General features: G+C 35.8%; 1 protein-coding gene across 6 annotated transcripts in view; it reads left to right on the top strand.

Moving 5' to 3' along the window:
• Positions 1-3651: 3651 nt before the first annotated feature.
• The window catches only part of H (transcriptional corepressor hairless), a 33934-nt gene continuing 14189 nt past the window's right edge, over positions 3652-23396 (top strand). The window contains exons 1-4 of one of the 6 annotated variants that reach the window (XM_073960574.1): positions 3652-3914; positions 15887-17377; positions 17745-18017; positions 18096-21191. In XM_073960574.1, the coding sequence (XP_073816675.1) occupies positions 16009-17377; positions 17745-18017; positions 18096-21191 (4738 nt within the window). In that variant the 5' untranslated portion in view covers positions 3652-3914; positions 15887-16008. Of the gene's footprint in view, positions 4406-15289; positions 15809-15886; positions 17378-17744; positions 18018-18095; positions 21192-23396 lie in introns of those variants that run through there. The other 5 variants (XM_073960575.1, XM_073960578.1, XM_073960576.1 and 2 more) reach the window with 5 other exon arrangements.

The following is a 23396-nucleotide window of genomic DNA, read 5'->3' as shown; positions in this document are numbered from 1 at the left end:
TGTTTTATGTGATTTTGTTTTATATGTATATATTTTGTTGTGTCCATGGTTTAACGAGGGTTTTTATTTATATATTTATTTCATAAAATGCAATTTTAAGCCGTATCACCGATAACAATGAAATAGCAAGCGTAACTACTCCAGTAGTGGAATTCTGTAACTCATTTTTTGACTTACCGACAAAAATCGGTAAAATTAAAATGCTTATAATTTCGGTCATTAACGAATTTTGTCGGTAAGTTAACATCAAGCTGGCGCTAAGTGCTACCGATAACAACAGTGTTGTTAACTTTATTCATGCTTTTCATTCATAATTTTGCGTTTTTATTTTACCGACTTTTGTCGGTAACTGAAAAAATGTGTTACAGAATTCCACTACAGGGCAATAATCAGCCGAATTATGAATGTCAACTCCCCGTGAGTTTTCTCACTTTTTCCTTTAAGTTGAAACGGCACAAAGGCAAGACTCACGGGGAGTTGACATTCATAATCACCCTGAATAATTATAAAATGATAATAATTATAAGTATATTAAAAATAATAGGTTTGTCCTTTTACGTACTGAACTTTACTGAACATTGTTTCTTCAGTAATGTTTAGCAACATTGTCAAAACTTTACTGAAGAAAAAATGTTCAGTAAAGTTCAGTACGTAAAAAGACAAACCAATAACACAAATTCATTGAAAATTCAATACAAAAGCACAATTGGTTTTTAGGTTAAAGCGTAATAATCTACTTCCGTGAATTAGAAATACATATTACTATATTTATACAAAACAACAATCAATTAAGAAGAATCTCCAAAGCGGAAAAATCTAAAACTTAAAGGTAATTAAATTTATTTTTTGTTTGTATTATTTATTTGATAAAGATGTACACTTACAGCCTGTTTCACTATGTCGAACGAAAATGAAAGAAAAGAAATAAAGTCGTGTATGATTTTTAAATTTTGTAGTGGTTTTAAAGCAAACACAAACATCCCTATTCTGAATATACCCATGGGAGCTGTTTCCCACAAACACAAACAGCCCTATTCTGAATATACCCATGGGAGCTGTTTCCCACGGGAGCAAAATTTCCCATTTCCACGCTTTCTAGATTCTCAACGTCGTGGGAACAGCAAGAAATGGGAGAAGAAATTTCAAAATTGGAAATTAGTTACACCAAATTATTATAGCATACTTTTGGGAGCTGTAATTTTGTTTTATAATACAAAATGCATATTTGCATTGAATTCACGGTTTTAGAAATAGGTTAGTAAACGCAAAACTCTCCTAATTCAACACGGTAAATGCACAAAACGACCACGAAAACGCGACAAAATCGATTAGTTGTCAATGAGAGCCGTACCTAATATTTTCTGAGCGACATTTTTGCAGAAAATTTCGAAGCTGAAAGTAATTTCTCGCAGAAAGTAGGATTCTTGCAAAAATGTTTAGGGTCGCTGGTAATTCATTGAAAAAATAGAAACTGTTTCAATTGTTTGCTTTTGAAAACACAAAAGTACATGTTTATTAGGGCTTTATTCTTTTTAAGTTTAACAAAATACCACACATATTAACAAATATTGTACCGCCTCTATAAGCGGTATTTTATAATAGTTTTTTTCTGATGAATAAATTTGTTCTTCAAAAAATCTATGTCCCTAATATACATTGAACATAGAAATAAATATATAAAATGTCGTATTACAGCCCAGTTCAGTCAGCTGGGTATTGCTGCTACCTTTTCTTGTTCTACCATGCCGTATTTCAATAGATAAAAAACAAATGCTCTTTTTAGTCCAAGAAATCCGTCCTCTTTCCAAAAGTTGTTTCTTTCGATATTTTATGGATCTAAGACGCTAAAAATTACAACAATTGTCGTAGTATATAATTTTCCATTATATAAGAATATGCAAAATCCGAAGTCTACTAATGACCTATTTTAAAGTACATTTTGTATGCTTTTATTAAGCAAACTTATGCCGAATATAAATATTTGCAATAATTTTGTCATGTACACGTCTTATAATATGACATTTCTTTAAACTTATTTTTCAAACTCCCACACTATTTGCTGGGGAGATTTTTCCCACAAAAAGACAACAAATTCTCCCACAACATGGCACAATTACCAGGTAGATGCATCAGCAAACAACTACAACAAAACCGAGTTCAGTACTGTGAAATGTCAAAAATGTTTTACAAAAATAAAGCGATTCACACATTTTTTTTAACAAAATTTTGTTAGGCAATTATTAATAAACACATTATAACAAAAACCCGTCAAAAATGCACAGTTTTTCTTTTAAATTTTTGTTTTTTAATTTTGTGTTTTCAATTACAACAACTTTTTTGACAGCTGGGCTGATGCGGATACCTGTATGATTGTGCCATGTCCCACAATTCAAGTAATCTAATCCGAGTCAAGGCAAATTTATATAAGGTATATGCATGAATTACAACAACTAACAAATTTACAAAAACAACATTGTTGTTATTGAAAATTAATTGTCAAAGAAAATTTTGAATAATAGGGTCGTTCCAATTTTTTTTCAGTAAAAAACATACATAAATACATTTTGAAAGTCCTCTAAAATAGAACAAATTTTAATCAAAATGTAAATATAACGCATTCAGAACTCTCGTAGGTAATTTTTATTACACGTTTAGGATGAAAGGCAGCATTTTATGGTAGCAAATTTCTAAGTTTCAAATTTCATAAGTTGACCCTATTACATTTTGAAAACTAAATTTACAAAAAAGGTAAGAATACAGCTGATTGTCACTTCTTCCTTATATAAATATGCCTTGATCCGAGTAATCTAAATTTGTTTCAGAGTCGTAACCGGTTTTTATACAACTAATGCTAAGTTTACATTTACGAAATCCACTCGATTTTAACTGTCAATTCCATAGCTCAAACGTCAAATGAAATCTCATCTGGATTTCATTTGACGTTTAACATATGGATTTGACAGTTGAAATCGAGTGGATTTCGTAAATGTAAACCAAGCATAAGAGAGTTACATATTTAAATAGGTGTTTTATTGAGCTATCGTATGGATATCAAACGATATCGTTTCAGATTAAACCGGCTATACAACCGGTTTTTTACCCGGACTTTCGGTTCAAATAACCGGATAACCGGTTGTGATCGCCGCGAAAATTTTGCATATTCGTAATCAGGGCATATAGATCTATCTATGGTAAAAATTTCAGATTATTCCGACAGTTATAGTTAAACTCGATCTATGAATTTATAAAAAAAGAAGAAAATGATCAGTTGCCAGCAAACTCCCATTGTAAAACTATTATTTATTATAGTTATAGCATAGCATAGAATTTGACAGATATTTTATGACGCATGTTTTGTAAAAGCTGTTAGATGTGTTAATGCAGAAAGACGTCAATTCCAGAGGATTTCAAAGGACATCCATCTACTTAAGAAAATGTTTGGATGGTTGCAATTATTTTTTTAATCCATTCCAAATATTTGCATTGATTGTTGTTGTTGTAATTAATGATGGTGCTTTTATTGTCAATTTCAACATTTTCCCCGTGTGTAACGCGCTGAATAAACTCAAAGTATCGTGCCATCAATTTCCGTCGCCGATCATTTCAATTACACCAACAACAATTACTGAAAAAATACCTTTTTTCCCACGCTCAGAGGGAAATTTCTCACGCGGTTACAACAACAACTCGTGAGAAATTCCCTTGGCAGCAAGCCGAAAGCAGCGCAGTCATCGATTGCTGTCATATGGCAACATTATGTGAGATTTTTTCTTCGTTGCCTCGTCGTTCGTGTGTGTCTGCTACAATTTTATAATTTTATACGTTGTGCTCCGCATTTTTTGGTTTTTATTCCATTTATTTAATCAATTTATTATAAAAAATCAACGCAAAACGAAAAAATACACTGTGTACAAGTAAGAAATTATGAATATTTATGAATTTACAATAAATAAAGTACAAAAAACATGTTGCGACGATAATTGGTGATTAGAAAGACGAAGAAAAAATATTGTTCTCTGCTGCTTCTTCTTCTATGTTAAACTCGTACCGCGACTTCATGCTTTTATTTTGTTGTTGATGTATTCGTGTGTAGATGAAAAGAGATGTTTCTGTGCATATGTGTGTCTATATCAAGAAATGTGTTGAAAAAGAAAGAAAAAAATAATTAAATTGTTGGATTCAGTTAAAAAAAAAATCTCTAAAGAAATTTTTAAGACAAATAATACAAGAATTTCCTCTTAAAAGTGCAAGCTAGCAGTATATTGGCAAAAACTTAATATTACTTAAATAAAAAACAACTAAGGGGAAAAACGGTTGACGTTTCCTTTCCTACTGTGTGTGTGTGGTTGGATGGTTGGTTGAAGAAAACTTCAAAGAGGAGAACCACCAACAGTCAACAAAATCAGTGAGTGTACTCTCTTTCTGAATTCAATTTTACACTCTTCATAAATTTTGAAGATTTTCAGCGTTATTTTAAAATAATAAAGTTTTGTTTTAAATAAAATGTAAAAAAGTCCATAACTACTTCATTCATTTAAGTGGGCTTATTGTCAAAACCGTTACTAAATTGTTTTCCACATACTAGGTTGTGGGTCTCATATGTCAGTTGTTTGTCTGTCCGTCCATTTGTATGCAGTATTCACATTTTCCCTCTTTAAAGTAATTAGACAGGAAATCATAACAACAACAACGACAATACGAATAACAGCAGCCCGCCTGAGCGCAGCAGTGTATTACCAGCAGCAAAATATACTTAAATTGTACACCAACAACTTTTTCATCACAGATATTGTTGTTGGTTTGCTGGCTGGCTGGCTGACTGTCTGTTTGTTTGTCAGCCGTTAAGGCGGAAGGAAGAAGGGGTAGGGGTGCTTATTGCATTTGTCGCTCATTCGTGCTCCCATTGTGTTTTTCCTTTCTACATTATGGCTTTACACTACTTTATTTTTGTTGGTGGTGTTGTAGCGACCCAGCAAACCAAATGTCTGATGTCCGACACGTCTGAACAATTTCGGAAGCAAGTCGTTCAGATTTCGTTCCGATTTCTAAACGATTTTTCGGAGAGGAAATTGTACAGATTTTGTACCGATTTCGTTCCGATTTCGGAATGAATGTCGGAAAGAAATTTCCTTTCCGAATTTCCCAAGGATTTTCTTCAGATTTCGTTACGAAATCGGACCGAAATCGATCCGATGTCGCTCCGACATTTCGTTCCGAAATTATGTCAACCACTTCATACAACTTTCGTTAAGATATCGTTGCGATTTCGGATCAGATATCGGACGTATCGTCCGAATTTTGTTCCGATTTCGTTACGATGTCGGTACGATTGGTTTGCTGGGGAGCTGCGATGTTGTTGTTGTTTTTGTTATGTGTTAACATTCAATTCAATACTGCTGTTAAGTGCACCTCTTCTTTCGGGTCCCTCTGGTGTTTCTCTTAATGTGTGTGTTTGTGTGAGCCTGTGTTTTTTTTTGATTCACTGCCACTAAAAATTCTTTATAAGTTTTGCCACACTACGGCCTCCGTTGCAGCATTTTGGATCTCAATTCAACAGTGAGAACTGTTATTCTGTTTGGTACGTTTTTGTAAAGATTCAAGGCTTAAATCTCGTTTAGGGGCACCTCTCGGATCGGGCTGAAATGTTCACCATAGGTAGTCCTTGGGACCCTGATACAACTATATATATATATATTTCCCGGGGGAAGTCCATACTTCCCGAGATATGGTTCTTGACATTTCGAAAAAGTCCTACTTTAACACCATTACTTTATTTATGGGCACCTCTCGGATCGGGCTGAAATTTTCACCATAGGTAGTCCTTGGGACCTTGATCACAACTATATATATATATATTTCCCGGGGGAGGTCCATTCTTCCCGAAATATGGGTCTTCAAATTTTACTATTTTTACTTGGCCAATATGGGTATCATTTTAAAGCTCGTGGTGAGTACTTTTCTTTGCAAATACGACTTTTGCTTCTGATTACAACAATATATAGCTTTTTCGGGAGGAGTCCATACTTCTCGAGATATGAGTCTTGAGATTTTACTATTTTTACTTGGGCAATATGGGTTTCATTTAAAAGCTCGTGGTGAGTACTTTTGATTGCTTTTACGACTTTTGCTCCTGTTCGCGTAGCCCACTTTTGCTCCTGCCCATAGGAGAGTCTAGCGCCGGCTACACGATAAAATTTCCTTTTTAAAAATTCAAGTTTTCGTTGATACAGAACTTTGAAGGTCCATATGGAAGTACGATCATGCCTTAAACCTGTCTTAAGCCATAGTGTGCTATGTTCTGCTCAGATGCTTTGCAAATGTCCGCAAAAAGCCTTAAGTATTGTATTTTACAACGATGCAATACTTAACAAATGCGGAGCTATGTACTTCAAAATGTCACAACTTGCGCGCAAAGCAAACATGTAGTTATAATTTTTTGGCCTGTTCCCGTACTTTATAAAGTGGTAAAAGTTGTAAAAGTCTGATGCATTTAGTTGGGAGGAACAATACATAAGTCTGCAACTGAATTGTTTTGATGAAGTCTAAAAACTGCAAAGCATCTGACAATTCGGAAGTCGGCCAATGCTAGGAATAAAGTCCACAACTCCCTACCAGGAACCTCTTGGAGCTCTGATAAGGAAAGATTGGTAGCGACGTAGGAAATCATCGTCGTTTCCTTAATTATAAGTCCAGCCAGGACTTTCATTTCATTCCGTAATCATGCACACCGAGTTGTCTCCATTTTTCCAGTGTGGATCACTTCCAGCTGTCAGTCAGTCGGCGGTCTCCGAAACCATAAACGGATATAGATGCATTAAAATCCTCAATAAATATCCTCCACTTCCGGACAGTGATCACAATTGCCTGCAAACACATACACGCTCCATTCTAGTACAACTTTGGTATATCCGCGTGCGTTTTATATATACGTACATACATATATACACTGCCGCTCAATTGAATAGAACCCCTACAAAATTTTTTTCAACCTCCATTTTTTTCTGTTATTGTCCCATTTCGATCGGACTTGGGGTTTCCAAGCAAAATCGTGAAAATCTAAAAAACCCCTAAAAATGTCAACTTAAATCGCGATTTATTTAAAAAGCGCTCCGTCGATTTTTTTCTCATCTATGAACGTTGTAGTTTCAGAATCCGCAAAGCTTCCCAGGTGTAAGCAACTTCCACTTCCATTTACAGTTGCTTCAAGTTGCCCTTTAAAACTTGGGAATACAGAAAGACTATTAGAATATTGATGCATAGTCTCACTCTATATTGGAAACGAAGTACTTTCAGTAATATTCAGTAAAAGTATATCCCTCCTGCATAAGGATAAAACCGTATATCCTGTTTTGGCAAGGATTCTCATTATAATCAAGTAAAATGCCAAACAAGGCTTGCCTTTTTCTTTCAACAAGTTTATTTTTGGAAGCCTACTGTTCCCTAGAGACGTATATTTTACGCATATGTCATTCCCATATATATTAGAGAATATTTACCACTGTATAATATGGCTGCCTCCTCAGGATATCCGTATTTCTTCTGAAAATTTTAATTTTAAGAAAATTTTAAGAGTTTTGGTTTCTCAGGCCAAACTTTTTTAAATATCCCCAAAAAGCTCTAAAATTGTATAAGAGGCCTTTAAATTACATATCGAGTCAATGGCGTTTTGCCCATGGCACAATAATACAGGTACAACGGGAAAAACAGCTGATTATCACTCTATTTGTCAAAATGCATTATCGTAAATAAAATCACATATAGAAGGTAAACAATCAATTCACAGTAATGCGTTATTGTGAACAATTTTGACGTTTGGTGTGATTTGATGGAACACCTTCTTATTCCAACATGACATCTTCGTTTCAAAGATGATAGATAAATCCATGTTTCGGCCCATATAAAAGTTCTTCCCGATTTTACCTATTTCGAGGGTCTTGGCAACATTTACCAATCGATTTGGCTGAAAATTTATATTTTGGTTTCTTTGATAGTTTTTGTAGCTCATAATTTTGGATTCCGAGTAAAGCACTTTCTGAAAATATTAAAATTATCCACTTTTTGGCAAATTGGAAATTTCATCAATATCCTTTTTTTACATACATACCTTTATGGTGCATCAAAGATGTTTGGAAGATTTTCTTGCAACAATGATGTTCCTTCATTTATTGCAATATTATTATTGCAAATTTATCTTTCCGATTTTTTTGTGCAGAACACACAAAAACAAAAAGTTTACACTACGTGTTTGTTGTTTTTTTTTTAGGTTTTTGCTTTTGCATTCAATGATGAGTACAATTGAATTGCAGTCAGTAGCAGTTATAGTCGTCTCCCTGTTCAGTTCATTCACACCCAATGAAAAAAACTAAGCACTGACTTCTGTTTAAATGTTTTGTTGTTGTTATTAGATGTAGTTGTCTTTTTTTTCTTAGTTTCGCTATTGTCATTTGTGCTATTGTTGTTTTCGTTTTGTTTTCTTTTTGTTTTTTTAACTAATGTTATTAACATAACAGCGATGAATCCATCGATGTTACAGTACTTCTAACATATTACTTTTACAGTCAACCAAAAAAGTCTACATACACCCTATAAATCTCGAGTGTTAAGGGTAATGCCAAGTTTGCACTTGCGCTCCAAAATCCACTGGATTTAATGAAATCCTGAAATACACCCCGGTATTTACACTTATTTTTTTGTTGATTTCAAACATATTAAAATAATCAAGGTTGAGGTGTATAGTACTAAAAAAAGAAAAAATAAAAAATGATTTTATCGTAATAATAAATTTTAATAGATAAAAGTTGTGTTCAGAACCTGCAAAATATTACTACTTGAAGTAGTTTTCCCGTTTAATATTAAAATTGCGTTCTCGTTCTCTGAAATCTAGCAAGACTTGCACTTCTTTTTTTTTCGACGGTTCCCAACGCCACTCTTTCTCACCCCTTCCGACCGTGGGGGCGACCACCCCTTTACGTAGGGATCGCGTACACATCATGATCCGGATCATGACGGGTACAAGTGAGCATTGAATACTAGCTACAGAATATTCTTCAACAGCCAGAACTAACATTAGGCATAAACTACATGTTTAGATACGAAATTGTTCTAGATTTAATAATATTTATATCTAAACCAAAGTCTACAATAAAATATAAGGAATTAAAATCATCGCACATTCTGCAGACTGGTTCTCCAGATGCATAATTTGTGCGATGAACATTAATATGACAGAAACTATAGTATCTACTAGGTCTGGTAGGAATATTTATTCTAATAGATGAAATAAAGAAATCTGAAGGTATATCGCCATTCAAAATTTTGTGTACCATAATTGTATTAAACATTACACGTCTGCTTTTTAATGTTGGTAATCTAATTAGCTTAAGTATGCTGGTATAAGATGGCAAGACAAAATCACTATTCCAATGAAAGCCTCTTAAAGCAAAAAGCAAGAATTGTTTTTGGACAGATTCAATTTTATCGGAGTATTTCGTGTAATAAGGATCCCATACTACTGAGCCATATTCTAGTATGGGTCTAACTAGTGACACAAACAATCGTTTGGTGACATAAGGATCAGAAAATTCTTTTGCCCACCGTTTGATGAATCCATTTTATTTATATCACACCAACGGGAGAAGCTATATAAATCCTCTTGATGATGTTGGAGATCTTCTTGATATTTGTGAGTTATAAAAATTTTAACATCGTCTGCATACATAAGTACATTGGAATTTATTATTGACGTTGGTAAATCGTTTACAAACAATAGAAACAGTAAAGGACCCAGATGACTCCCTTGAGGAACCCCTGATGGAACATTTATTAATTTAGAATAACAATCCTCGAATAAAACCACTTGTGATCTATCTTGCAGATAAGATGAGACCCAAGATAATAAGTTTTTACTGAATCCGATGCAATTTAATTTGTAAGTTAGTAATTTGTGATTAACTCTATCGAATGCTTTATGCCTTGTTCAGACTGGCGGTAATTCGCTCTCTATTCGTTGTTCGACCCCAAATTACGATACAATTACTTCATTTCCCATGCAAAATTTTGAGAACGAACAACGATTTGTGTACATTGTTCAATTTAAATTACACTCAGAACGACGATAAAATATGTCCCATCTCTAACAAATGAGAGAATTTATCGAAATAAATTAATTATGACAGAAAAAATATAAAATTTAAAATTCATTAAAAACCAAATATTTTTAGAGAAACTGCAAAACATGAATAAAAAGTAAATTGTTTAACGACTAGTATACATTCAAATCATAGTAAATGTTCTCTTTTCTTTTATTGCAGTTGCATTTCTTGTCCATCGTTTCAAATTCGCGTACAAATTTAGAAACAAAAATCAAATTCCTGCCAGAATGTCTGTTTACCAAAAAGTTATTTTGGCAGGTCTCTCTCTTGTTAATTTGAAAATAGAAAAACTAAAAAATGTGCTGAAAACGCCAAAATTGTGAGAAAAATAGAAAAGATGGTTGAAAATAATATAATTAAATATTAAATAGATATCTGAAAGAAGAACAAATAGTTTATCAGTTCATATCAATTAATTTTACTCGTTTTTTGGACGAAACTTTCTTTAAAATCAGTAAATAAAAAGTACGAAAATATGAATTATGTTGCTATGAATTATGTAACATGTCGTATGAACGGGTTAATTCGTGTACATAATTATGAGAGTGAACAACGTGATTCAAATGCTGGTATGAACATGGCATTACTAAAGTCGGTATAGATCGTGTCAGTTTGCTTTTTCTGACTAAAACCTTTAATGACCTCTGAGGTATATTGAACTAAAATCGTGACAGTGGATACTCCACGAAAACCATGTTGATAAGGGCTTATTGTGTTTTGGTCTTTATGGGAAATTACATCAGTAATAAGTTTCTCAAATAGTTTTGGAATTGCACTCAGTTTTACAATTCCTCTAAAATTGGATACGTCTGATAAACTGCCAGATTTATGAAGAGGTACCAAATAAGACTTTTTCCATAGTGTGGGAAAATAACCAAGATTGAAGGAGTGATTGAAAATAAGAGATGATGGAATAGCCAAGGAGTTGTGACAGTTTTTAAGAATTATGCTGGGGATTCTATCTGGACCTTTGAGATATCTTCCATTGAGAGAAGCGACATATAAATCTTATCCATGTTAGATAACTGATATGGATATGGAATATTCAAGGAACTGTTGTTATATGAGTACGTTGAGGCAAAGAAATTCGCAAAACACTCAGCGATATCATGATCACTAACAAATTCTTCGTTATTATATTTTAATATATAAGGTCTTCGAGTTCTTTTTCGTTTTAAATTAACAAAGTCATAGAATTATTTTGGATCAGATTTAATATTTATCTTAATACTATCAATATAAGCCTTATATGATTTGTGGGACTCAATGGTGTATTTAGATCTAGCAACGGAATAATTGGAGTAGTCTAACGTAGATCCTGATTTTTTAAATTTTTTGAAAAGTTTGTTTTTAGAGTTTTTTAGAGCGGATAGTTCAGGTGTAATCCATGGCTATTTTTAGAAGAATTTATACTTACCTTTGGTACACATTCATTAAGTATGTTATTCAGTAAATCGTAAAATTTCTTAACGGCATATTCGAGGTCAAGATGATTATTACAGTGACACAAAGACAACCAATCAATAGTAGATACGTTGATTTTGACATTTCTGCTGGAGTTTTTGCAACTTCCGTCATTTTTTCTATACCCGTATTTTTTGAGAAACTTGTATGGGGAAGCAATTTTTGACAATTCGCTCTTTTTTCTAAGTCCCAATTTACATTAGGCGAGTTTACTTGCGGCAATTGTCAGTTTGATGGAGAGAGAGGTGAGGCATATGGTAACCCTTTGCCTCTCAGCCCCCTCTCTCCCAACAAACTGACAATTGCCGCAAGTAAACTCGCCTAATGTAAATTGGGACTAACATTACCATTAATTAGTACCTGAATACAATGAAAAATAGCATTGTAATTTAATATTTTTTTCACATTGTTTATAACCTGACACACATTGTTTATATACCTGAATACAATGAAAAATAGCATTGTAATTTAATATTTTTTTCACATTGTTTATAAATTTTGATACTACAAATTTTACATTTTATTGCTTTATCGAATGTCTTTGGTTGTCTATGATATCTTTTTGACAAAATAGGAACATATTTGTGGGTTAATTACAGTTATTTAAGGTCAGACTTCGAATAGCTCGTTAAAGCGGACCATTGCGGATTTCTTTAAGTTATTCAGTCTGGTAGTTTATAAAACCCCAGAAAATACAGTGGGACCAATAATTTTGAGATCTTAGAGGGCTTTGAAGTTGTTCTTGTTTATATTATATGCTCCTGAGCTTCGCTAAGTATACCAATTCCTGAGTTTTCTCGTAAAGTTTATATTTTTCACAACATTCCAAGGGGCAACCTACATGCAGAAGCCTTGGAATTACCTTGTAATAAGGTCTGATATAATTTTTGGACCTTTACTCAATCAGAAATATGCAAAATTATTCTACAAACCCGCTCCTAAAGTTTCCAAAGCATCAAAATAAAAGCACCACCAAAGAATGCATGAAATTTGTATGAAATTTACACCGTTAACTACTATGCTCTCGCATTATGATCGTTAGGGTCACTTAAAACTCGAGATTTATAGGGTATATGTAGACTTTTTTGGTTGACTGTATGTGCAATTGTGGCTCGTATGTGGAAAACATCTGTCAAATTGCAGAAACAGTGATGCCAACTGTTAATAGTGTATGTAGATAACAATAGCCTTTTACGTGATAATTTGTAATAATTGTTACGAAATGTTACTGAATGTTGTCTTTTTACACATTTTTGACAGATGTATCATTGAAAACTTGCTAAAAGTTACTGAGAGTAATTTGCTCAGAAGAAAGCTTCCTATTGCCTTCTATAATTTTAAAAGCACATGAAATTTTCTAATAATTATTGTTTATAGCTGTGTTCCTTTACTTACCTGAGGTTACCATTTGTTACCATTTTTAACCTGCAAAGCGTTCCTTAACCCCGAAAAGTGGCAAAACTGCTAGCAATTTTTATGAGAGTGAGAGAGGAGAGAGACCGAAAATGGCTTTCTCTTCAACCACAGGCTACCAGCAAAATTTCTGCAGGTAAAAAATGGCAGAACTGATTTTTCGACTTTTGTTTGACGATTATTTCACAATGAAGAAGAAAATGGACGAAAAACAGAAGAAAAAGTCGAACGCTGACAAAACTTAGTTAAAAACTGTGAAATAAAAGGCGAAAATTGAATTTTTATGTTTCTTTTTGACATTGCTGCAGATCTACCATTTTCCGTTCCTTTACTTTTCTGGTAAAAATGTTCATGAGAGAGCAATTTTGACACTTTTCTCTTTTACCACTCTTACCATTAAAAAAGTAAAGGAACAAAGCTTATTATAACAGCCGGTTTCTGTATGTCGAAAAAAGAATGTGTGCGAAAGAAACACGTCCAAACTCTTGTGTGTTTTTCAAATTTGTTTTTTGTTTTGAAGCAAAAGCAAAGGTAAAATTATTTCGAAAATTAAAGTTCAGGCGTGTTTCATTCGCACACATTCTTCTTTCGACATACAGAAACTGGCTGTAAGTCTTCTTTTGTTATAGTTTGGATATTCCGAAAAGATTTATAGCCTTCCGCTTAACTTAAAGTTAAAAGTTATCATCAAATTTCAAGGAGGACATTTTTGGAATTAATTTTCAATGAAAACTTACATTATTGATTGGAGGCAATTGATTTTTTGCGTTTTCAAATATATCCAGTAGTAAAAGGAAACATATAATGATGGCCCTAAGTCTGGAGTATTACCTCAAACTTCATTATTACTTTTCATTATAGAGAGTAATGTTTACAAAACGCACTGACAGTCTTGCAAAATTTATTCATCGCTATCAATATCATGATTTCATCACGGCAAAGGGAATTATCAATAGGCTTTTCATTTTTTGAAATGACGATTTTTTTAGTGAAACCCGAACTTTTTAAGCATCGAGTATTTTCTACTAATAATCTTTAAAATATTATACGTCAAATTTTAAAAATGACAAAAATAAGTATTATTTAAGGCTTTCTCCTATGGACCGGTGAAATAGACGGCTACGCGAAGTCTCCATTAGCTTTAAAACGATACCCATATTGCCCAAGTAAGAATAGTAAAAAGTCAAGACGCATATCTTGGGAAGTATGGATTTCCTCGGGAAAGCTATACATCGTTGTGATCAGAATCCCAAAAACTAATTGAGGTAAAAATTTCAGTCTGATCCAAAAGGTGTCCGATCCGAGAGGTGACCTTACCACCCTGTGGTAAGGGTATTTTGTGTTAGTGCATTTGCATGTAACATGCCTAAGGAAAAGAGATGGACTCATAGTTCCTTCTAGGGATATGCATAGAATCACTTTCTGAGTCGATTTATGCATGTCCGTCCGTCCGTTCGCAACGTACTGGTCGCATTTATTGTTCGATTTGGCTGAAAATTGGGGAACATCATTTCTTCAGCCTAAAGAAGAACGCTATTGCTTTTGATGAAAATCGGTTCAGATTTGGATATAGCTCCCATATATATTTTCGGCCGATTTGAGGTATTTGATGCACCAAACACGCTGTATCTGTCCAATTTTGATGAAATTTGGAATGTGTTACGGAATTAGGTCTATAGATATATGTGCAAATTTTATTGAAATCGGTTCAGGTTTGGGTATAGCTGCCATATAAATTTTTGGCCGATTTTTGGTATTTGGTGCACGAAAGACGTTATATATGTCCGCTCTCAATGAAATTTGGAATGTGTGACGGAATTTGGTCTAGAAATATATGTGCCAAATTATATCGTAATCTGTTCAAATTTGGATTTAGCTCCTATATATATTTTACCTATTCACAAAGGTGTAGGGTATCATATAGTCGGCCCCGCCCGACTTTGACCCTTTCCTTACTGGTTTGTGTTTAAAGTTGTCATTAGAGGTGGCAGTGAACACTCTTTAAGCTTCATCATGCAACCACAAAATATTTTGTGATTGCTGGACGGTTGGACAGTTATCGATAATTGCAAAAAATCGTCATTCAAAACTGACAATGTGTACTGCACTTTAGGTGTTTTTTGGCCGCTATATTTTATTATTATTATTTATTTACCAATGTTTGTTTATCAAAAACGCATAGGCAAGTGTCAACACTGGTCAAAAAAAACCCCACCACACTGTTAAGGTTCAAATACATAACATTTGTGTAGGACTTGTGAGAAACATAAAAGAACAGTGAGAGCGGGCGGGCTCCCCATCATTGCATCCATCAACACATACACATGCAATAAATTCTCTTTTTCTCCACTCACAGCACAGCATATTCATTGAGGCCAACAACATTCAAGGCGGTTGCTAAAAATGTTAACTTTTCTGTACAGAGTTGTTGTGTAGAAATGTGTGGTGAACGAACAACGACGAACACAAGTAGGAAAAACTACGACAAAAATAAAGATTAAAATATATTTGGTATAAAAAGTCAATATAAAATACATTTATTTACAATTAGAACATTTAAGAATTATAGAGTCCAACCAGAACCAACTCTAATGGCGTAAAGTGTACCAATTCTGTTATTTAAAAACTAAAAAATAAAATTAATATAAATTCATTAAAAAAAGAAGATGAAAATTGGCCGAAGAGCATGAGATAGAAAGAAACATAAAAAGGAAAACGAAATTGCAATGTAAATACAAATAGATGAAATTAAAACTACAGGAAAATTAAGTTGGAAAATTGTACAAATATTTACATATTTTTATTTAAAACACACTCGGCTTTCATTTAAATCTACTGTGTTTTTTTTTGCTTTTCAGGAATTGCCGCTTATTTGTGGAAATACGGATAGCCGCAAGAACCAAACTCATTATTTGCCACCGTTGTCGTTGCCGTCGTCTTTATTTTATCACATGTATTTTGTTGCCGTATCGACGATGTCATGAAAATTTTGCAAAACGAAACTGCAAGCGCAACGGCAACGAATGACAACGTTACGGAAAAGGAAAAACTCCAACATCCGATTGTAGTTGAAAAACGCAAAGCGAAAACGTTAAAAAATAAAATTTTACAAAATGTTGCCGAACAACAGCAACAACAACAGCAGCAGCGGCAACTGCAAAATCATCCAAATGTTGTCACAGCAGCTGAGACCGCATCAACAGCAATAGCAATGACAGATGAGCTGTCTTCAACAATAACACCACCCCCACCACCATCAACAACAACAGCAGATAGTAGTAGCAATTTGGCAAAAGATCTAGAACGCTCAAACGATATCAAAAATATCGATGTTAATAGTAATACTAACAACAATAACAACAAAAACAGGACTGGTACTACAACAACTAATAGTAGTAGCAACAGCGATTTAATAATTGCTGAAGCAGCAAAAATTTTGCTAAAGAATGGTTTAAATGGAACCAATGCTGCTGCAGCTGCCGCTGTTGCAACAGCCACTGCTACACTTTTAACGGCGGCAGCTAATTTTCAATTGCCCCAACAGCAGCAACAGCAAAGTTTGGATGGGACAACAACGACATTATCGCCTCCATCTCCAACATCGTCGTCGTCATCTTCATCAGCAACGACTGTTACAAATGCTGCTGCTGCACATGCCGCTCAATTGGTGGCAATAGCAACCGCTGCAGCTGCCGTAAATGCTTCTAATATCCACCATCATAAACGTTTGACCAATACACTGAGTGCTTTGAATAGCTCTGCTGCATTTAATAACAATAACAACAATACTTTAAGTTCTTCGAAGTCATCCCAACAGCAGCAACAGCAACAACAGTTGAACAATGGCTCATTGGTGGGATCTACAAATTCGTTATCTACGTCGTCTAAATTCTCGCAAGCTTCATCATCGTCAGCAACATCGCTCGCATCTAACACATCAGCAGCATCGCAATTTGCCAAGCCATTTAAAGCATCTAGCCAGAAGCAGAATAGTAGTAGTAACGCCAATACAACAACAATCAATTCTACAATGTCAAGCGTATCCTCCATGGACATGGGTGTCATTGATTATACCGTAAATTCGTCATCATCTTCAACTAATCTCTCAAATAGCCACAACAAGAACAATACTACATCTTCGTCATCCTCCTCATCTGCAATTATAAATTTATCTTCCTCCGCGACTGCAAATAGCCTCCATAAAAGTTTCAATAATAGCTCTCATCATTATAATCGGAATCCGACTATATCATCATCAACGACAAATAATCATTTTCATAATGCTGCAGGAGGTAATGCCAGTGGTGGGGTTGGAGGATTTGGTGGTGGACGTTTACAATTTTTTAAAGGTATGTAAACTTTCCCAAAAATTGGCAATTACCCTTATTTTAGTATAGGTGCTCATTCTTTTTGACGACTTTACGACAAGTTAGCCTTGGTTTATGACTACAAAGATACGCATTATTCATGTGGAAAGTTTGTACATCTTAGCATTATTATTATGGACCTTCAAATGTCCGAAACATGACATGAGTTAGACATTTATTATCATCAAGGAGTTTCTCGCGTACCTTTTTTGGGATCTCTCCAAAGGTTAATCAATGTCGAGGCCGGTCACCAAAAGACACTATCAATGTGGAGCTCTTAAACTAAATATATACATTAAAATAATAAAACAAGGGCCAATTTATAATAATAATTGTTCTTTTTTTCCAGATGGTAAATTCATTTTGGAACTTGCACGTTCTAAGGATGGTGAAAAGGGAGGTTGGGTTTCAGTGCCAAGAAAGATGTTCAGAACACCATCAGCTGCAACATCATCGACGGTTACACCAACGGCAACTGCTCCAACCTCTGCTGGAATAATACCATCACCATTACAAAATACATCTCCAGCTTCGGTAATAGGTAGTGGTGGCGCCAGTGGCATTAATAGCGGCAGTGTAGGAACTTCCTATTCAAAGAATGAATGTTCCAACTCTTTGAGTTGTATGTATTGTGCTACCCTTGTGTTTTATAAAAAATCTAACTAAAATACTAATCTTTTATTGTTTTGTTTTCGTATAGTTTCGGATGACAACAGTTCCCTACAATCGTCACCATGGCAAAGAGATCACGGCTGGAAACAAGTGGCGCCACACAAAAACATTTCAAAAGAAATGGCGTTATTTTATCACAAGCCCGCATGTCGAAAACTAACAACTCAGGCTCTTTTGTTGGCACGGAAAAAACGTAGAAATCCATACGATATGATAACTTTGGGGATTAATACACACTTATATGATGAAGTAAAGGCAACAAATGACAATCGACAGCTCTTGCAGAAGATTGATAACAAGTCGCATGAGGATAAGGAGGAGGTGGTGGAATCAAAAGCTGAGACCAAACAATATGATATCAAAAAAGAAATAGAAGGCAATGAAGAAATACCGCTACAGGGAAACATCAAATCCGAATCCGAGAGTGATACACAGACAAAAGACGGCGCCAAGGAGACCTGTGGAGATAAGCTGGATGTAAATGCGTCCTCAACAGCAGCAAAACTTTCACACGAAGCTGATGAATGTAATGATGTGGAAATGTCCAAAGTGGTATCCCCCACAAAGAAAGAGGATATATCGTTCAACCGTAATGAAAGTGAAACAAATTGTGAAGAAGATTGCAAAGAAAAGGAAGCTGTGGAGAAAATGAATACCAGTGACTGCGAGGCAGATATATCAATGGATTCTTCCAAGAAATCAGCATCATTAAATGGTAGTATCACAGCAGAAGATTCGAGCGTTAAAAAAGCTCTAGAATCTGCTACAACAGACAGGAATGAAACAAAAACAACAACAGAATCCCAGAAATCAGGAGACGAGGAAAAAAGACTTAAAATGACAGAAGGTAATAGATCAAGAGCCAAGCTCATTTCTATCGTACAGAAGCTTATAGATGCTTCTGCATCGCGCATAGCAGAAACTGCTCCTCCTCACTCACATAAAAATTCTGCTGCACAACAGCAACATTCACCGCCATCGGCTTCTTTAGCGACACCATCAACTTGCAATAATAATACCACAACCAGTGGGGGTGGTGGTGGAGGAGGAGGTGCAGGGCATAAACATTTTCAAAGTTCCAAAGTATCACCACCATCAAATACAGCAGCTTCACGTCTAGTCGAATATCACCAACAACATGTATCGCCACGAAAACGTATACTGAGAGAGTTTGAAAAGGTCTCATTGGAAGATAACTCCACAGCTGCTGCTGGCGGTAAACGGAGTCGTGCCAAAGGCAGCAATAGTACAGCAACTATGACGACGAGTAGTGCATCCTCATCATCGCCCATAAGTAAAACTCCATCTCCAGTCGGAGGCTACAATGTTCATAGTTCCAATATTGGCAACAGCAAGTCTGTAGCGACGGGAGTCGGAACAGCAACAACAACATCTACTGCTGCTCCCACCAAACTCTATAGTTCATATAGTATACATTCCCTTTTGGGGGGAAATTCAAATTCTTCCTCTACGTCTTCATCCAAGAAGTCACATGATTTACCAGCAACAATAACTAGCAGCAACTCCTTGGCATATTCATCATCATATCAACACTCGCCAGTTTCATCGTTACAATCCCATCAGTCGCCAAAATCACCAGAGGACAGACATCAATCATCAACATGTGGAGGAAAATCTCCCTCTACATCAGCTTCCAAATTGAAAAGGTCTCCACCATATAGTTCGCCATTGCGTGAAACACACTCAAGAAGTCCTAGTGCTAGTTCGAGCCATAGTTATGACTATGGTAGAAGGTCGCCAAGGCTAATGACAGACATATATAATAAAATGAAGTATTCCGGTGTTAACGAAGGTTCTGGATCATCGCCACACCATCAACCACAACAACAACATTATCAACACCATGTTCCGCAAAGTTTTTATTCACCCTATATGACTTCACCACATTATGTTCCACCACCCTCGACTATGTCAGTAGCAGGAAGTTCACTATCTTCACCGTCAACAGCTACAGCAGCGTCGTCAAATACAACGACGACAACAACTAACAGCTCCCGTTCACCACGTCATCATTCTTCGGCATTTAGAGCCACCACACCAACATCTTCCACCGCAAGTGGCAGTGGAGGAGGGATAGCAAATCATCATCAACATAACATTCCAACAACACCAAGAGGAGATTTATCTCCACAGCGTTCAACGACAGCCTCACCACGTGAAACTACACCTCGAACTGTACCAAAAAAGACTGCTTCAATACGACGACAATTCGCTTCACCAACGACGAGTAATAATAACAACAGTAGTTGCCCCTCGCCATCCTCGGACAATCGTGTTGAGGATAATGATCGCAGGACACCAGTGTCACATCATCAACAACAGCAGCAACATATGCTGCACCGCTCTTCACCTGGTGGTAGTGCAGCTTCAAATCTGCAGGCGTCACCCATGCATCCGTATTCGTATATGTATGCTCCTGGAGCAAATAGTCCTCACCATTCTACATCTGCTGTTTCGCCAACAACTAGTAATAGTTCATCTGCAGCAGCAGCTGCAGCAGCGGCAGCCGCAGCAGCTTCATACATTCCAACCGTTGTAGGATCTCCATATTATCATCCTTACATTTCTACGCTGGCCGCTATGCGTCATCCACAAATGTGGATGCAACATTATCAAAATGCTGCTGCTGCAGCAGCTGTCAATCCTAATCATCTACTGCAAGCATCTCGGCATCCTGGCATGTTATCTGCTGCGGCGGCGGCGGCAGCAGCATCTCGTCTATCGCCACCTTATCATGGTTTCCAATATAATGGTGTAAGCAATGCAGCCGCATTGGCAGCTGCTGCTGCTGCCGCTGGTTTCGGTAGCACATCAGCGGCTACCCCATCTCAGCACCACTCGGGCAGTGTATTACCACCACCACCGCCAGGATCAATGTTTAATCCGATGGTTCACGGTTTGGCGGCGGCATCATCACATCAAGCCGCCATGCATGCAGCAGGTTTAGTCCCTGCACCAGCAGCAGCGCCAGCCTCGACAATAGGAGGTCAAGCTCAACCAATGACTGAAACAACAACAGATCTTTCCAAAGCATCAAAGAACAACTACACATCTAGCTCATCATCATCTTCATCGTCATTAGCATCTTCTTCACAATTAACAGGTAAATATACTTCAATTCAATTCATTTCATTTATTTTCATTTATCTCATACATAGCCAACATAATTTACATTACAATATACTTAACCATTTAAATAGCAACTACTATAACAATATTAAATTCGTAATACAAAATTAATTATAAACCTAAAAACAATGCAAGTGGCATAAAGATCGGTTCCGCAAATGACAAATGACACAATTTCAATTTTTTTCAAAATGATGGGAAAAACCGAGTAGAATATGAAAGAAGAGCTAAAAATATGAGACACGTGTATCGGCGTTATTAAAGTCTACGTCGAAAAGTAACCAAAGTAGGCGGGGCAAGTTCCGCCCATTTCTAGTATTTTCGATATATTCGAGTTAAGATATCTTGGAATCCTTACATTTCAGGTATATAGTGTCTTTGGCAACTTTACTTAGGAGGGTGTGGGGAATATTTTTATTAAAAATTTTAACCCTCACGCGGTTCATCAAAGTGATCTTTTTTGTCCTTTTTTCGAAAATCTTTCAAAAACTCCTTCAAAATGTGATCGTATCAAATCCAAATATTCTACAAAATTGTTCGCCATAAAATTTTACTATAGATCTCAGAATACACCAAATCTGTAACTCTTGTCTAATCGCCAGGAATCTATAAAAATGAAAAACACGTTTTAGGGTTAAAGTCGGACTTCATCTGAGTTTATTCAAAATTGTCCCACAAAACATAATTTTTGAGAGATGGTGTCAGAGACAAAAATATTCTTCGTCAAATTTCACTATGGGTCACCAAAGAAATGAAATGTCTATTTACATTTTATAGCATGAAAATATCAGTGACAATTTTGCTGAAAAACATGAAAATATTTCCCATTTTTTATACCCTCAGCATTTATGCTAACGAGGGTATATACAATTTCATACGAGCAAAATGTGCCTCATCGAAATAATGGTTTTAGACCCCAAGTATGTTTGGACGAAACGAGTTTCAGACAATTTGGAGTCGATTGAGCCATGTCCGTCCGTCTGTCTGTCTGGCTGGCTGGAGCGCACGATAACTCTCGAACGGATGAACTGAATCGGTTCAAATTTTGGCTTTCGTAATATTTTGCCCAAACGTAGTCTAAGTTCGAAGATGGGCTATATCGATCCACTCCTTCCGGCACCTCCCCCACAAAAGTTCGAACATTTTCGGAAAATTTGTGCGCACAATAACTCTTGAAGGGAATAACCGATTTGGTCCATACTTTGCCCATCGTAAAATGTGTAATGTTTCAATATAGACTCAATCGGTCCACTCCTTCGGGTACCTCCCACACAAAATTTCGAAAAAGTTCAGTTTAGGGCCATCTCTCGAATCACTCTGATTTTTATTTTAGCAACTTGTATTCACTTCCCCCCATACGACGGTACAAGCTGTATCAGGGGCAAGTCCATACTTCCTGAGAAAATAGCCTGGAAGTTGCAAAAAACCCCTGTGACACCGTGGGAGGTGGTTGGAGCGCAAGGTAACTCTAGAACGGATCTGCCGATTCGGTCCAAAATTTGGCCTTAGTAATATTTTGTCCAAACATAGTTTAAGTTTGAAGATAAGCCATATCGGTCCACTCCTTCAGGTACCTCCCCCACAAAAGTTCAAAAATGTTCGGAAAATTTGTTCATACGGTAATTCTTGAAGGGAGTGGCCGAATCGGTCCATACACATCCTAATGTATCTACTAGATATAGATCAGTAGTGCGATTCTGTAACTCCTTAACGACAGAATTAACGACGAATGTCGCTAGTTAACGATAATTTTCGGTAAGTGCTATTCTGTATACAAATTTTAACGATTTTTGTCGGTAAATATTGTCGTTAACTACCGAAAATTATTGTTAAGTTAACAACCAAAAAAAAAGGAGTCGTTAAGTCTTAACGACAGTACATTATTGCAATATTTTGCTGATTTCTTTTAAAAATGGTGTTTTTATATGAACATATGTTATGATAATAAGGAGGGCACACAAGGTAAAGTCCGTCTTATTGTGAAAAATCTTCTTAAGGCATTTACATAGGTGTTAACTATGTAGGATAACATGGGGCAGCGTCGTCACTGTTATGCCAGCGCCGATTTTATTGAACCTGCATAAAGATCACCAAAGAGAAATTTGTGAACTTCGATTAACTCATAACTTTCCCTTGGATGATCTTTATGTAGCATCAATTAAATCGGCGGTTGCGAAAG

The sequence above is a fragment of the Musca autumnalis genome, unplaced genomic scaffold (assembly GCF_047663935.1).
Source record: "Musca autumnalis isolate F117 unplaced genomic scaffold, ASM4766393v1 scaffold_1, whole genome shotgun sequence".
Taxonomy (NCBI): Eukaryota; Metazoa; Arthropoda; class Insecta; order Diptera; family Muscidae; genus Musca; species Musca autumnalis.
This window is presented reverse-complemented; position numbering and strand designations above follow the sequence as displayed.